The sequence below is a fragment of the Rhododendron vialii genome, chromosome 6a (genome assembly GCF_030253575.1).
Source record: "Rhododendron vialii isolate Sample 1 chromosome 6a, ASM3025357v1".
Classification (NCBI taxonomy): Eukaryota; Viridiplantae; Streptophyta; class Magnoliopsida; order Ericales; family Ericaceae; genus Rhododendron; species Rhododendron vialii.
The window spans coordinates 30,109,093-30,126,306 of record NC_080562.1 but is presented as its reverse complement, the minus strand read 5'-3'; the positions used below and the strand labels follow the sequence as shown (position 1 = coordinate 30,126,306).

Here is a 17,214-nt window from a genome sequence, read left to right as displayed (position 1 = left end):
GGAAAAGTGGCACCGAGTGAGAATAAATCAAAGACAAAACTGAGGAAGTTATTATTTTCTTAACATATGCCTTGGGGGCATACATTAACAAAATTCTTGTTCCAAATCTATGTCTCGTTTCTTTGACCAGCGCAGCACATTCCCTGAATCTGAAAATTTGACGAGCCGAGCTTGCCAAGGTTTGACTCGAATTTGTTCACAAGTCTTAACAAGTAAAAAATACTTGATATTTATACTGTCATACGAGTCTAAAACTGCAAATAAAATTCTTCATATTTTTATGGACTTAAAACTTAAATCTAAAACTTGTCTTTATTTGAATTTTTTTCGCATTTGTTATTTTGCACCAAATTTTTGTGGGTTATTGATTTGTCTCGACAAGATGAATCGAAAAAGTAAAAAAATTCACTTTTACCCAAGTGTTTTGAGAAATAAGAGCAAAAAGTCACTTTGTGCTCTAAAAAGTGGTTATTTCTCAAAATATTTGGATAAAAGTAAAGAAATGCTACTTTTTTCCGATTCCTCTCGTCAAGACGAATCAATAGCCGTCAAAATTTTAATGCAAAACTAACAAATTCGAAAAAAATTTAAATAAAAATAAAATTCTCATATTTAAGTTAAATTTAAATTTAGTTCATAAAAACGCAACCTAAACCAACTCAGAGACGGAACTCAAACCCATCAAATCATTCAGAGCAGGTTTGATTCACATTGCTTATTTGGTTTGACTATCATTTACTTTTTTTCCTTGTTGTACTATTGCTTAAGTGATTGTTCAACGGATAAGCAAAAGCAAATGCATTAATTAATAATAACAAAAACCATGCATTAATTAATAATAAATAATAGTAACAATAATCCAACCTAAAAATGAAATGAAAACCAAAAACAACAATGTAATCCTTGAAATACACACCCCATGAGTTTCACAAATTGAGCATGCAGCCCCTAAATCCTACATTCTTCTCAACCCTTTAGGAACTAAATTAAACCAACCCAGAGACCAAACCAAGAACCAAACTCAAACCCATCACTAATCCAACCGAACCACCACCAACACCCGCCGCAGTCGACGGAGCCGGCGCCGGGGCTTGAACAACCGTCGACGGAGCCGGCTCCGGCGACGTTTCGATATTCGGGGACTCGGCTTTCGGGCTCTCAACAACATCGGGAGAGGCCGCTGCTGGGTTGGCAGCAGGAGATGGAGACAGTGTCGACGGTGTTGGGGACGGAGCTTTGTGAGTGGTGTTGTTCCTCACGGCCAAGACTATGATCTCGAGCTTTTGGCCCTTGTTGCAATTTTCGGCCTCACCACTTATAAAGAAAATCGGGCCCGATCGATCGATTTTGTACACGGAATCACCACCGGATAGAGATTGAATGGGCTTTGCTTTGTTGCAATTGTAGTAGTCATTTTTTTTCACGATTAGAACCGAATCAGACCCTTTATTGTACTTGAAGACTGCAACAAAAAATAAAGTCACAAACGTAACCCGAAACCATTGGAATCTAGTTTTGCTGATCACTTATTTTTCCTAATAAATTATAAATCACTCACCAACTTATTTACTTTTAAGCAGTTCAATGGTTTTCCTATACAAGTAAACTATTTTGATCTTCTCTAGAAAGGGGGGAAAAAAAAAGACATCTTTTTTTGAAATTCCAAGGAGTTATCAAGAAAATCCAAGTCCCGAAAAATCGTAAACCAAAAATCTTGCGTTTTTTTACAAAAACTAAACCCGGGAACAAATTTTGAAAACAACAAAACATTACTCGAGCATGACAATTACTATATGCACGTTATGAAATAAACAGACGAAACATGCATGCATAAACTAACATGTAAATATACATATATATATATATATATACATATATATATATATATATATAGAGAGAGAGAGAGAGAGAGAGAGAGAGAGAGAGAGAGAGAGATTACTAAGAGTATCATTGACTTGAAAGCGATTTCTTTGAGCCCAGTGACTGTAGCCTTCAGATGGTTTCAAGGCCCAACCATCTTTCCCACCAACATGGAAAGTATAAGCTTGTGAAGACCCCAAAAAACACACCAACACAAGCACAAAGCCCATCATCTCTCTCTGAAACTCCATTCCACAACCAAATCTTTAAAAAAAATGCAGAGAGAGAGGCAGAGAGGAGAGAGAGAGAGAGAGAGAGAGAGAGAGATGGAAACTCAAAGGAGGTGTGATGGGTGTATATATAGGGAGGGTGTGGTGGGGTTACCGTTGGGAATTAGCTAATGCCTAATTGCAAGAGTAAATGAGGAAAACGAAAATCTGTGTAAAGGCTAGGCTGGAAAATTAAATTTTTGGAATCCCACGACATTTATTTTGCAAGCTAAGCGTTTTTTCCAAAAATGAAAATAATCACTCCAGTTTGATTCTCCTGCCAAGTGTACTTGGCATGGCCTCAATGATTTTTAACGGTCGTTGAGTAATTTGAATTAAGTTAAAATCTTTTCTTTTCTGATTTCACAGCCTATGGTTTATCTATTTTTATATATTACAAAAATACCCAACAAGAATGGGATTTTTTTTATATGGTCAAAAAGAGTAAGATTTTTAGGATTGTGGGTATCTATATGATAACACCATAAATCTCAAAAAATAAAATTACAATGAGTCAATTGGGGGAATAAAGCAGTTTGACCATTTGCCTCACCAATTTTTTAAGCGCCATGATGACTGAATTGAAGAGAAAATAATTAAAGCATTTTATAGTTTACTACGGAGTATTTTTGGTAGGGCAATTATTATTTACCAAAATTCTCCTATGGTCCATAACTTGATTTTTTTAAATCATAGTTTACAACTCTGAGGTAAGTAACTTATTCGTGACTAACCCATAGTTTTCTCTTTTTTTATTCCTTATATCTCTAGAAATCACTAATAATAGAAATGACGGGCTGGTGTACACAGGAGCAATGGCTGCCAACTAGGGGCGAACGCAACAAGGGGCACATGACCCCGACTGGCTGGTGTACACAGGAACAAAGGCTGCCAACCAAGGGCAGTCGCAACAAGGAGCACGTGGGGTCCACCCAAATTAGAGGGGTTAATTTTTTTTTTTTTTTTTGTAATTGCTATCCTTTTGGGTTTTATCCCTCAAATTTCTAAGAGGAATTGTTCCACAGCAAGCTAACCCACCGCTACAATTTTGGTTTGAGAGAACTAGATATCCGGGTCATTTTGGGCGCATCTCGACTAAATCTGGGGTACTGAAGTTTAATGACCGAACAAACCCTCTAATGGCCCCAAGGGTTTGGAAGGTTTGGTCTCCTCAGGATTTGATCATGCGACCTCATGAAGGACAAACATTAATTTTCTCATTTCCATTTGGCCAAACCCGGGGTGGTCTTTTGTTTGATATATTACATATTGACTACTGTACCTTTACATTGGAGCTTTGATTTTGATTAGTTAGGAATTCTTGTTAACTAAATTAGGGGTACCTTTTTTGATAAACAAATCACGACTTTCTATATTGAAAAAATTAGGGCTGTTAATGCATTTTGTAGCCTCATTTGTAAGATTTTGTACTTTTATTGGTAAGGTTTTGCCTCAAACTTGGTAGTATTTGAAGTTTATCTTATTTGTGTAAAGTCAAGGAGAACCATTTTTTTTTTTATTGAAAACATGGAGAAATACCTTAAAGGCACGTATATTGTGGAAACTTTTTGTAGACGTACATATTATATAATTTTATTCGATACTGAATAAAACAATATGTGCCCCCACCGTTGTCATTTTCTGGGTCCGCCTCTGCTGCCAACCAACCCAACTCAGCACTGATGAGCAAGGCCGGCCAGAGGGTAAGCCCCGCAAGCCGGCCAGCTCGGGCAACCCCCGGCAAGGGGCAACCAAAAAAAAAAAATTTGTATGTATACAAAAAAAAAAAAAGAAATCCAGCAAAAAATATATTTAGGGGCATCATCCAAAAAATTTTGTACAAATTTTTTAAAAAAAAGTAAATATGTATAGTTTCCACCTACTTTAAAAAATTATGATACTTGAGAAAATTAGGAGGGTAAAAGAGAGGTTTTAACATACCTGGGGTAAATAACAGATAAAAAAAAATTATGAGGGCAAATTATTAAGAGAGAAAATTATGAGGGCTATCAGAAAAAAAGAAAATGGACGCTATAGCTAAAACAAAAAGGGACGAATGATGTAATTCAAGCTAAATGGACAATATAATCTTGTTTTTGTCCTTTTGTTTTTGTTGCTTGTATGTCTTTTTTTTATACTTAACACTAGTGGGCAACGAGCCATGTTATTCGCAATAAAGATTTGCAGACAACCACATAAGAAAAAATTTGTTTGGGCTCATTCCAGGTCCTACAAAAATCTAGGAAAATATCCATAAATTTTTTAATATTATTTTATGGGGTCCTGTAAAAAATCAGCTCCAACGGACATCAGTAAGTGTTACTTTTGAATTCATATGGGCGAATTGAGCAGTTTCGCCCCAACGAATCCAAAAGTAATACTTTACCGATCGATATCCCTTAGAGACCATTTTTTACAGGGCCCCATAAAATAATATTCAAAAAAATTTGGATATTTTTCTAGATTTTTGTGAGATCCGGAATGAGCCCAAACGCATTTTTCCTTGCGTGGTTCTCTGCAAATCTTCCTTGCGATTAAAATTTTCAAGTGGGCAACCAAGAGGAAGGTCAGGCTTGGGCAATCCAAATATCAGGGCCGGCACTGCTGATGAGGTATATCTGAACCACACATTACTTTTACGTTCTTGCTAGTTTTCTATATCAGAAAGTCTACACACACATATAATCTGTGCACAGATTTCATTGTGGGATCCACCACGGGTCCCACACAAATCATCCGAGCCGTTCATTAAATGTAAAACATTTTTTTAAGGGTCCCCGTAAAAAATAATCTCAATTCGATACCTATAGGTGCTCGATCCAATCATATAACTTTTCATTATCCGAAAATCTGAATGAAAAGTTAGATAGTTGGATGATACACCTATAGGTATTGGATTGAGCTTATTTTTTACGGGGACCCTTGAAAAAATGTTTTACATTTAATGAACGGCTCGGATAATTTGTGTAGGACCCGTGATGAGCCCCACAACGAAATCTGTGCACAAATTACTGTGTGCGTAGCAGGACTGTTTCTATACTTGTAGAGCTGCTTGTACAATAATTGTCACGCATAAATAATATTATTATACCCAACTTGGGTACGACTTGCACATTATTAAATTATTATGAGCTCGAATTCTCTTTAATAACGGAACGTTCAGTCCCAAATTTGTTTGGCCGTGTGAGATAAGATAATTTGAACAATCATACACTAGAGGCTGCATTCTTTTGACTTAAACTTAATTTAAATTTGAAAATTTTGTCTTTATTTAAATTTTTTTCGTATTTATTAATTTTGCGTCAAACTTTTGTAAGTTATTGATTCGTCTTGACGAGAGAAATCGAAAAAGTAAATTATTTTTACTTCTACCCAAGTATTTTAAAAAATAACCATTTTTTAGCAAAAAAAATGACATTTTGACGCTAAAAAATGATTATTTCTCAAAATACTTGTGTGAAAGTAAAAAGAGTTTACTTTTCCAATTTCTCTCGTCGAGACGAATCAATAACTCAAAATAGTTTAGCACAAAATTAACAAATGCGAAAAAAATTAAAATAAGGACAATTTTCAGATTTAAATTAAGTTTGTTAATGTAAAAGAATGCAGTTAATTGACCAAATCTTCCAAAGTACACTATTTCTGTTAGTTGCATAATCAGTTTTCAGTAGAAATATGTCCAAATCTAACTTCAATTGTAGAGTTACCCTATGCTATCTCTCTTCTTCTCCTCTTCTTCTTCTTCTTCTTCTTCCCAAATAGTACGCTATCGCATTCGACGAAAGACTAAGTATGCGAACTCCTGTTGAAATAATTATTGATCAAAAAAAATTGGAGGCTAAAATCTCAAATAGTGGGAAAAATAGTTAAAATTGTGGCTCATTGAGTCCGGGGCTCTAATCCTAATTATATATAACCTTTATCCTTTCCTCACATACTGAACGTCACAAAAGAAAAAAAAAAATCTAAATCTTATTATGAAAGGCCTTTTTGTATCCATATTATTGTATGGTCCTTGAGAAAATTATTAGAGTAATTAAGAAATTCAATGGTTATGAATGCATAAGAGGCTTTCAATTTTTGAGTTGACCGAAAAGACAATTATCTACATTAGTCAGCAAGCTTAATATATTGGTGAATCAAGGAAATAAATGCGTAATAGGATTGTTATGATGGATATCAATTATTTTTTCCTAATTTGTAGTTTTTACATTCTACAAAAGAAAAAAGAGAAACCAAAAAGAAAAAAACAATGGAAAATAACATATTGTTTGAACATGTCAATTTTTATTTATTTTTATTAGAACTAGGGTTCTTCTCCGTTCCGGAACTTAAAAAAGGTCCTTATTTTTTAAGAAGGCAATTTCAAGCTCAAAAATTATGGATTTATTGAAATCTAAAAATATGCATTATGGATCTTATTTGAAAGATCTCGATGAGATGTTTTATATGATGCAAAAAAAATTAAAAGAATATTTTTCATTTACATTATTTTTTAGTTTGAAAATATGAAATAAGCTGCTTTTTTTTTAAGAAGGTTTCTGGAACGGGGTATGTTTCACGTAACTAAGGCCTCGTTCCGCAACGCTAAATAAGTACTTATTTTTTAAGAAGACAATTTCAAGCTCAAAAATAATGGGTTTATTGAAATCTAAAAATATGTAATATGGATCTTGTTTGAAAGATCTCATTGAAATCTTTAATATAATGAAAAAAAATTAAAAAATTATTTTTTATTTGCATTATTTTTTAGTTTGAAAATATGAAATAAGTACTTATTTTTTAAGAAGGTGTTCTGGAACGGGCTCTAACACACCCACTGTGTTGGTATGCGGAGTTTGAGTGAGAGAAATAAAATACAAAAATTGTCTAAAGTGAGACGTTATTTTCTTCTAAATTGCAAATACAACTGTCTAAAGTGAGACGTTATTGTCTTCTAAATTGCAAATACAAACGTTACACATATAATTGGGGACCACATGAAAATTTTAAGTGCAAAAAACCCTTCAACCTGCTAAAGACGTTATTGTCTTCTAAATCGCAGATACAAACGATACACATATAATTGGGAAACCACATGAAAGTTTTGAGTGTAAAAAACCCTTCAACCCGCTAAATCGATTACGACCAACTCGTTCTGACACGTGGTCGGGGAAGATGAGCAGGTTAGGTTTTTTATTTTTGATAATCACATTTCATTGAAAAAGCACAAATCAATTACAGAACTAAAAGGGGCATACCCTAGTAAAATCAAATCCCCCTATAAAACATTCTGGAGCCAAGAAAGAAACAAAGCAAACAACAGCCTATCTAAGGTATCAACCTTTACACCGAGAAAACGCTTTCTGGAAGCCTCCAGCTTGCTCTCAATGATTTGTTCAAAGATGGGCAGGCTAGGTTGAGCGGGCGATAAACTGTGCGGTGGCGGAGATTGACTATAGGTTAAACATTATTTCCATGCATTATGAACCCGTGTCGAACAGTTTTATATGTGTTTGAAATACTGGGCATATTGCTGGTAAAACTACGGAGTATTAAAATCTCCAAGGAGTTAGCAAAAGTAGGCGTAAAAAAGTAACAAGTACTTAACCGTTAGAGTGCATGACTATCGTAAACCTTGGACCGCTAGGGGTTTTTCTCGTTCATTACCTTCATGTACTGGAATTTAATTTGAGGTGTGCGGATCTCATTTTTTTTTTTTTGAAAACAGGTAATTCAATCATTTATACCCGAAGACAAAAATTATATCACAATATACAATAATGTGCCAAATTATCTAAATCGGAGACAAGAGTCACTCCACAAAGTGAGTTATTGCACAAATCACACAAAAGATTCAAGGACATCCACTAAAAGCAACCGAAACAAGTTTACAATTGGCGGTTGCTCGATTATGAAATCAAGAAAAGCATCAACAAAACAACTTCCAAGAAAACCTTCTCCAGTACACAAAACAAAAAGGGTAGATCTGAAAACACACAGAAAACTGAGAATTCCCAGTTTCCATGTCGTGGCACAGCTTCAAAGAGACTCTCAAGCCCTGCACTAACCTTTCATCCTCCTCCTCTGAACCCATCTCGTCTTATTCACAGTCTTCAGTTTCCCACCAGTTTGACATCCAAACAAACCCTAGAAAACCCCCCAAATCCTCTCTCTCCCAGCAGCTTCTGCGCCTCCAAGACCCCCAATTTCTGCCCCAAACCCAGCCACAAAGCCAGCCGGAGCAAACCCAGTTGGTAAATGAAGGTGCTGGAGAGGATGAGGATGAGGATGAAGATGATGAAAAACAAGGTGGGTCTGGGAAACCCGTGTTGGATTCTTTCCAGTTTGATCAAACTGGACCCTACGAACCACTGGTTCTGTCTTCGCCCGGAGTAACCCCCGTGATTCAGGTGATTGTTTCCTCAACCTGTTTACTGTTATTGATTACTTCTTTTTTTGGCGAATGTTAGTATGGTTTGAATAGCTAGGATCAGGGACTGAATCAGGATTTTGAATACGGAGAGGCCCATAATAGCATCAACAAAAATTTCAAATTTTAAAAGCAAAAAAGTAAAAGTTTCTCAACATGTTACCTCAACTAGGGAATCAAAATGTAATGCGGCGCTCTTTCAAATCACAAAAGCCATCAATCATATCATTGAGTCTACATTAAATTTCGTTCTTACAAGGAAGTGTGGTTTTATTGTGCACCTAGAGAGAGAGAATTGAAATGTGTGGTCCCGAATGAGGAAAAAATGTGTATGAGTGTGAAAAATATGGTTGTAAGTTTCCAATTCTTTCTAAAGTAACGTTTTTTCTGGCAATTTATGAGGGGGCCTGGCCTGCGCATGGTAAGTATTATATGTGAAATGAAAATAACTAGATAATTATAGATTTGTCCAAATTGGGGGTGGCCATTGCTCCCTATAGACAACTGCTAATTCCGTCTATGGTTAGGATAACACCATGGAAGAGGAGTTGAACTCCCGACCTCCTTTCTCATGACACCTAAGTGCAACCTTGATGCCATAGGGCCGAAGGCCTCTTGGCTTGATTACTTGTTAGTTTTAGTTGAAATTGTGGGGTTAAGTGCCGATTTACTGCTTGTACAAGTCTTGTTATTCTGATATGTTACGGTTTCGGTAGAAAGAACGCGTTTCAGGAGGTAGAAGTCATTTATTTTGAGGACTAGAAAGATAATTTACTCCTTTAGGAGCGCACTTCTGCATATCTTGAGTTATGATTTCCGCACGAATATTGGTGAAGGCACTCTTTGTGGTGCTGCGTTTTCTCCGGTGGAACTTTGAGAGGGAATGCGGTTGAGTTAGCGTGCTTTGGTTATAGCCTGCACAAGAAGCACCTGCGTTAATACACAAACTCGTTTGAAGGTCCGGGATGGGCACTCCGACGGCTTAGTTAGTCCTGGAAAAAATGATGATTGTCTCGTAGGTTTTAGGTCTCTCTGCCTTTTTTTCACCTTTGTTATCCCTGCCCCTTATATAGACCGAGGAAGTATGGGAATTAACCCACGTCCGGGTATCACGCGCCGCCTATTGCGCCCCCAAATCAGGTCAAAGATATGGGTTTCCAAAAATGGTCTCCACGATTCGCTCCCGCAGTTTTAGGTAGCGATATAGGGCCACCTGTCGCCCCTATCAAACACTTCCTGACTTTCCCACGTCAGGGAACAGGGGCGGTTCGGTGGCTGGGGGCTCTGCCGATCGCATCACTCCGGCTGCAGTCTTATTCCACACGCCAGGTTCGGCAATAATCCGCCGAACATAGCACGCACCGTGTGGTCCGTTTAATGGATTGGGTCCGGCTGATGGATATCTCAAGGTATGTGCCGAACCCCATTCACCGAGCCATATCCGCCACACTCTTCATGCAATTTATATTACTCTTCATTGAATGTGTTTTTATCTGTCTAAGTGATTTGTTTTCTATGACCTTGCCACTAATTGGATTGTTTGTTTTAAACTAAGGTTAAATTCATCCTTTTTGTTAGAATGGACGGGTCAAGTGATCATATATAGTTTTAACCAAGCACAAATAGTGGGGATGAGGGAAGCATTTTTCTTTCGTTATTAACCCCTTCAAGATGTTAGAACCCAAACCTCACTGGAGAGTGGGACGGCAATGGAACAAGGTTTCTTTCAGATGGATGGTGATGAGCGACTATCGATGAGAATAATTTGGAGCTGCCTCATTGGCCCCATTTGCTAGCACTTATAATCTAACTTAAAAAATAACAATTATGAATAATTACTTATTTGGCTTTTCTAGCTTATTTGACCCAAGAAAGCTCGATTATTTTAAGCTCTTATTTGACGCTTTTTTGCTTATTTTAATTTGTTAAAACATGAATGGACAAAAGAATCCTAAAGTAAGTTATTCTTACTCAAGTTTTAAGGACAATCGAGACATTTCGTTAATAAAAAGCTATTCGACAGCTTATTCAAGCAAATAGGTTATATTTTTTTATAACTAGTAAAAAGCTATAACAAACACTTATATAACTTACTTTAGTTTGTTTAACCGAATAATCTAAAAAGCTAACTTATAAGTGCTAGCAAACAGGGTCATTGTTGTTCGTGTGACTATTGTTTTTCTCTGCTAAAGCAATATCAAGCACGAGTGAGTTATTGAAGTTCCCATTATGCTAGTGCTCTATAAAATCTGATTCAGAATTTGGTAATAATTTTAACTTTTAAGCTCTCCAACAACACATATTTTATAATGGCTGAAGAACATTTTCCTAGACCTTTCAACAAGCTTGTTTGACAGCAAAACTGTTTTTCTTGTCGCAGGTTCCTGCATCCATAAACTGTAGACTTCTGGAGCATCAAAGAGCAGGAGTGAAGTTTTTGTACGACTTATATAAGAACAACCATGGGGGCATTCTTGGAGATGATATGTAGGTGTATGTATTGCATTACTACAGTGCAGTCTGTACTGGATTGTCTTGCTGGCTCTATCTTTAGAGTTTCTCTCTCCTTGGCGGCAATTCCAATTGGGCAAATGTTTGTTCCTTTTAGATGCATAGAGTTGCATAGAAAACGTATAAACTTGTTCTCTCTTGTGAATATGATGAGATTGGTGTTATTTACTCAAAATGAGTAAATATGAGGCACTAAAGAAGGGCTGAGTCATAAGTTTCTGTTCCTGTGCTCACACAGTTGTATTACCAGTATATCTGAGTTTGGGCTGAAGTTTCTTCCGTCCACTGAAAGTTGCGAATCTATTTGACATTTAGTTAATTAGTTGCAGTACATAATTTTGACAAGTTAAGCTAGGTGCTCAAGTACTCTTAATTTCAGATCTTGTTATTTCTGATTCTATTTCGTTTAATATTACGTATGTTTGGCATGCCACTGTGATTGGATTGGATTGTTTAATAGTTGGTATCCACGTCGTCTGTGTGTATTAATATTAAAGGATATGCTAATTAAATGTACTAGTCTGTGTATTGTGGTGAATTGGTGATAAATGACATTGTGCGCTAGTATTTTCCTTGATCTATTTACAGCAACTTGATTTGTTTTTTTTCATAAGCCATTTTTCATATTGCTGAGGGCTTTTATTGTGGAGATAATAGTACATAACCCTGTCCATACGGATTCTGCCTATCCAGATTATTGTGGGTACATACTTTTTTTATTGGCGGAATAAATTTAGTTAACTCAAACACTAAGTACAAGGTGCTAAAGGGAAATTGGCTAGAAGCATCATTGCAAGAAAAATATAACCCAACAAGATTGGAACATATAAACCTGCAATTTAGCATTAAGCCAAATAGGGAAAGGTTAGCAAGACGCCAACATAACAACAAAGTAACAATCAACACCCCGAAACTACACTGTACAGCCTAGACACGAAGAAGTAAACTCATGGTAGTACTGCAAAACTGGCTGATGGCATTAATCGAACGTTCGCACCATAATTGAAGCTAAACCTACACCTACATGCCTGTCAAATATCAGTAATTAGATCTAACTCTTCAAGTCTCCTAGGTTGCTAAAAGCCGTGACCACACTGTGCTTCACGTGTATGTCGGTAATCTTGCCCAAACATCCATTTTCGTTGCGTAGAAAGTTCAAACCCAGAGTTTTGCCCACGTCAGTATCTGTTTTGGCATATCCTTAATATCACTTGATTTCGGTTCTGGATGTCGTCCAATGATAGATACTCAACCTTGGTTATGAGCACTGTTCTATATGCATCATGCTTTGGCATTGGATTGTGCTATAAAGTATAAAGTTTGGTAATCTAGCGTTAAACAGAGCCAATGCTGTTTTGTTTTGGTCAAGACTCAAGAGTATCCAAGACATTATTTTCCCTGCTCTGCTGAGCATGTTTATGTTAGTTCAAATAGTGAATTACCGAAGGATAATATCTAGAGGACAGTACGTAACAAATCTCACTCTTTTAGCAAGTTGGAGAAGCTCATGTCACTACCTTACTGGTACCCATATTTATGTTAATGTTGCAGTTATGTTTTCTGGAAGTTCTTATGGGGAGTGCAATGCTTCTATAGTCAAATTACAGGTTTCTCAACTCCTTCAGCTGTGGTGGCTAACTTCAGTAGTCCTGTTTTATAATTTGAGTTGACCCCTTCGTGTTTGGGTATAAATAAATGATAGTGATAAAATAAAGAACAGTTGGTTTCACACATGTTTTCTGATAATACAGTATCTGCATAGGCATGCAAATGGAAACAACTTTATCATGCATAATACAAGAGAATGTGGGTATGTGGATGTGCATAATGCTGACTAGAAGTGCAGTGTGTCTATTGAATGTTTGTCCCCCAACGATGTCATCAATATTCTTGCAATGTTTTATCTGTTCCTTTTGCATGGATTCAGCTGTCATGTTTCTCTGTGGTGTTTTTTATGATTCTTATTTGCAAGCTGTCTCTGTTTTACTTCATATTTGTTTGCTCCGCTTCACCATGTGATGATCATTTTGTTTCCTGTTTCCGGAAAATTTGTAAAAGGGGGCTGGGAAAGACCATTCAAACAATTGCTTTCCTGGCAGCTGTGTATGGAAAAGATGGAGACTCGGGTGAATCCACATCTCTAACTGGAAATCGGGTTGGGAAGAAGGGCCCTGTGCTAATAGTCTGTCCTACTTCTGTTATTCACAATTGGGAATGTGAATTCTCTAAGTGGGCAACATTCAGTGTGTTTGTTTACCATGGACCAAACCGTGACCTGATTTTTGAGAAACTAGAAGCGCATGGCGTCGAGATACTCATAACCAGTTTTGACTCGTTTCGAATTCATGGCAGCATTATGTCAAACATACAATGGGAGATTGTGGTCGTTGACGAGGCACACCGGCTTAAAAATGAGAAATCAAAACTATACATAGCATGTTTAGAAATTAAAACCCTGAAAAGATATGGTCTCACAGGGACTGTAATGCAGAATAAAATTATGGAACTATTCAATCTCTTTGACTGGGTTGTTCCTGGGAGCTTGGGAACTCGTGAACATTTTAGACAGTTTTATGATGAACCCCTAAAGCATGGTCAAAGGTCAACTGCTCGGGAAACATTTGTTCGGATTGCTGATGAGCGGAAGCAGCACCTTGTGGAAGTTCTACGTAAATATCTATTAAGAAGGACGAAAGAGGAGACAATTGGACATCTTATGATGGGTAAGGAAGATAATGTTGTATTTTGCGCCATGAGTGAATTGCAAAAGCGAATTTATAGGCGAATATTACAGCTGCCCGATATCCAATGCCTTATAAATAAGGACCTCCCTTGTAGCTGCGGAAGCCCCCTTAAACAAGTAGAATGTTGCAGAAGGATTGTGCCGGATGGAATCGTGTGGCGCTACATTCACAGAGATAATCCTGACGGTTGTGACTCATGCCCCTTTTGCCTTGTTCTTCCTTGCCTTATCAAGCTTCAACAGGTAACTAACCTTCCAAGTGTGCATTGTTTACGGCCTTGTGAGGACTAACTTGTGTGAAAATGTGTATGGTCCCTCTTGGAAATATTTGTACCTCTATTACTGTCTGATGTTTACATTTTGTAAGATATTTGACAGATCAGCAATCACCTGGAGCTAATCAAACCCAATCCCAGGGATGAGCCGGATAAACAAAGGAAAGATGCTGAGTTTGCCTCTACTGTTTTTGGTGCTGACATTGATTTGGTGGGAGGGTATGGTCAAAATGAAAGCTTTATGGGCCTGAGTGATGCTGAACATTGTGGAAAAATGAGAGCACTGGAGAAATTGATGTTCTCATGGGTTTCAAAGGGTGACAAAATCCTCCTCTTCAGTTACTCTGTCAGGTGATGTGACATGATAACACTCTTTTGGCCTTTTGCATGACTTTTAAGAAATGAAGAAAAACTCTATTTCCGTGTGTTCTCAGCTTACTAAGCAATACATTTCTGGTGGCATACTAAATTGTTAGTTTTAGCCATGAAATTTTTGTGCTATCATCTCCAGTTATTGCTGTCATTCATCGTGATTCCTAGTGTACTTGTTTTTCCGGTATCATGATTATACTTCGGGATGACAAATTGAGGATGCCTTGTAGGATTGATACAGCAAATTGGACATTTGGGTGAAGCACTCATTGATGACTGTGTCCCCTATTCTGGGATTGCATACTTTTTACCATTGATATAGAGGTAACAGGGAGACTGTTTGCGGAGGCATACTCCACTTTTGGGGTGCTCCTAAATGGTCCCGAATCATGTAAGAATATATGTGAGTCAATTCAAGTCTGTAGGAAGGTTTGTGCTAGAAATTTCCCTATTCTCTGATGTGGCTAGTAGAGACTGAACTGAAAACTGTAGTTGGATTTGATTTGGGGATTAACCCATGTACATAACATCGTACCTTTTTAACTTTTCTTTTCGTAGTGTCCAATTTCAATGTATGGTAATCGCGAGGATGGAATATGTAGTGTAGAAGTTGTTTGTGACCTTTTATTTTTTTTTATCTTTTTCCTTTTCTGTTCACCTTTCTTCTGCTACTTAAGTAATATATGATTAGCAGGATGCTAGACATACTAGAGAAGTTTCTAATCCGCAAAGGCTATTGTTTTTCACGACTTGATGGTTCCACTCCGACTGGCTTGCGTCAATCTCTCGTTGACGACTTCAATTCAAGTCCTAGCAAACAGGTGAATTTCATATATTTAAGAATCAAGATCAAAATATGTGATCTAATTTCTAAGGCAGTCTAGTTCCTGGTTTAGGTTTTCCTAATATCAACTCGAGCTGGTGGGCTGGGATTGAATCTTGTCAGTGCAAACCGTGTGGTGATATTTGACCCAAACTGGAATCCAGCCCAAGACTTACAGGCCCAAGACCGGTCATTTCGTTTTGGGCAGAAGCGACATGTTGTGGTTTTCCGCCTTCTCGCTGCTGGATCACTTGAGGAACTTGTTTATTCCCGCCAGGTGTACAAGCAGCAGCTATCAAATATTGCTGTTTCTGGAAAAATGGAGAAACGATATTTTGAAGGTGTCCAGGTAAGGGATAAGCCGAGGGAAAAGAAAACAAAAAGAAAAATTAAGTATTGGTGTTTCTCAACAGTATTAAGAGAGAATAATGGTTTTCCTGCTTTTACATGTAATTCGGTTTCTTCTCAGGATTGCAAGGAATTTCAGGGCGAGCTTTTTGGAATCTGCAATCTATTTCGTGATCTATCTGACAAGCTTTTTACCAGTGAGATCATAGAAATACACGAGAAACAAGGAGATAAAAATGGGCATTGTGCCAGTAGAAAACAGGATCTTAATGAACTTGGGATGTATTTTCTTCCTGTGAAAGAGGCAAATGAAACTACTTCATCTGGGACTGCTGCAAGTAAACCTAAAGATACTCAGAGACTGTTGACAACTAAGCCAGTACTATCAGATTTAGGTGAGCATATATAGTTCTCTTTCTTTTTCCTGTTCTACCATATCTTTGGAGCTTTAGGTAGCAACTAGTTCAGGAAACTAACTGTGACTCAGTGATTTGTCGTGGTTCTATTGCACTGTGTTTGGTTTAGTGGATTTGTAGAGGGATCTACCAAGGGAAAGGAAAGTGACGGAGGTTTAAAGAATATATTTGGCTTGTTCACTTTAATATCTTTTAGTATTTTTTGTTTTCTCTTTTCCTTTCCCTCTATGGAATCCAAACCCATCCTTAGTCACCATGTTTGAGGAAATAAAACTCACGTTCTGGGTACATTAACATCTCAACAATCAGTCGACAGAAGTATTTCATATCTTCATGATCCCAACCAGATTGTCACTTTCTTGATGCTCAGGAATTTTGTATGCTCATCGCAATGAAGATATCGTCAACTCTGGGCCTGGGACCCAAGGAAAGAATGAAGTGGGCATGCCTAAAAAAGATGGCATTACGCAGTCACGTCTCCCCACTGTGAGGAGGAAATCAGATGCGGTTTGTGGGAAGGAAAATGCTGCTGCTTCAATCAAATCCAGGAAAAAGAGCCAGTATAGCCTCCTTGCACAGTTCATGAATATGGGAGAGGTTGAGTTCAGCAAGTGGCTAATGTCTGCTACTCCTGCAGAGCGGGAAAGAGTGCTTCAAGACTTCAAGAGGGAGGAGAAGGTACCCGATGGTTGATGCTCCCTTCGCCTTGTTTGTACACTATTCTAACTCTAGTTGTACATTATTGTAGTATATGAAAAGAATGGAGTACAGGTTTCTCACTGTTTGTTGATAATTTTTTCCTCAATATTTGGTTGTATAATTGTCTGTTCATCTTTAGTTTGATTACTTGCGGCAGAGCAATTTCAAAAAATAAAAGTTCATTGTGGCAGATAGCCCTAAATTCCCTGATTTACTTTTCAGGTTGTTTAAAGGACATAATTTGGTTTGACTTAGCAAGAAAAAGAAGCGACTTCTGCAATTTGGTGAATTTGGGTATTAAGTTGGGGGGCGTAGAGCTCTGAGAACAAGCAGTAGTTGGCATGAATTTTCAAATTGTTGATTTTTGTTGTTTTTTGTTTTGTTGTCCACAGAAGTAGAAACAATGAAAAGTTCAATCACTTCCTTCTGATTTCATATGCAAAAATAGTCCAAAATTTCAGGAAACAGAGTGCTTGGTGTTCTCGA

The 17,214-nt window shown here is 37.3% G+C and overlaps 2 protein-coding genes across 2 annotated transcripts; one reads left to right on the top strand and one right to left on the bottom strand.

Annotated features, from left to right (window-relative positions):
• Positions 1–805: 805 nt before the first annotated feature.
• Positions 806–2,191, bottom strand: LOC131329411 (early nodulin-like protein 3). Its single transcript, XM_058362514.1, has 2 exons — positions 1,940–2,191; positions 806–1,462 (listed from the first exon to the last, which is right to left on the bottom strand). Exons 1-2 carry the CDS (start codon positions 2,109–2,111, stop codon positions 987–989), a joined length of 648 nt encoding a protein of 215 aa, XP_058218497.1. The 5' UTR covers positions 2,112–2,191; the 3' UTR covers positions 806–986.
• Positions 2,192–7,947: 5,756 nt separating this feature from the next.
• On the top strand, positions 7,948–16,930 carry LOC131328796 (switch 2). The gene is made up of 8 exons (XM_058361701.1): positions 7,948–8,521; positions 10,922–11,028; positions 13,111–14,038; positions 14,174–14,421; positions 15,137–15,263; positions 15,339–15,614; positions 15,735–16,008; positions 16,400–16,930. Exons 1-8 carry the CDS (start codon positions 8,135–8,137, stop codon positions 16,720–16,722), a joined length of 2,670 nt encoding a protein of 889 aa, XP_058217684.1. The 5' UTR covers positions 7,948–8,134; the 3' UTR covers positions 16,723–16,930.
• The last annotated feature ends 284 nt before the right edge of the window (positions 16,931–17,214 follow it).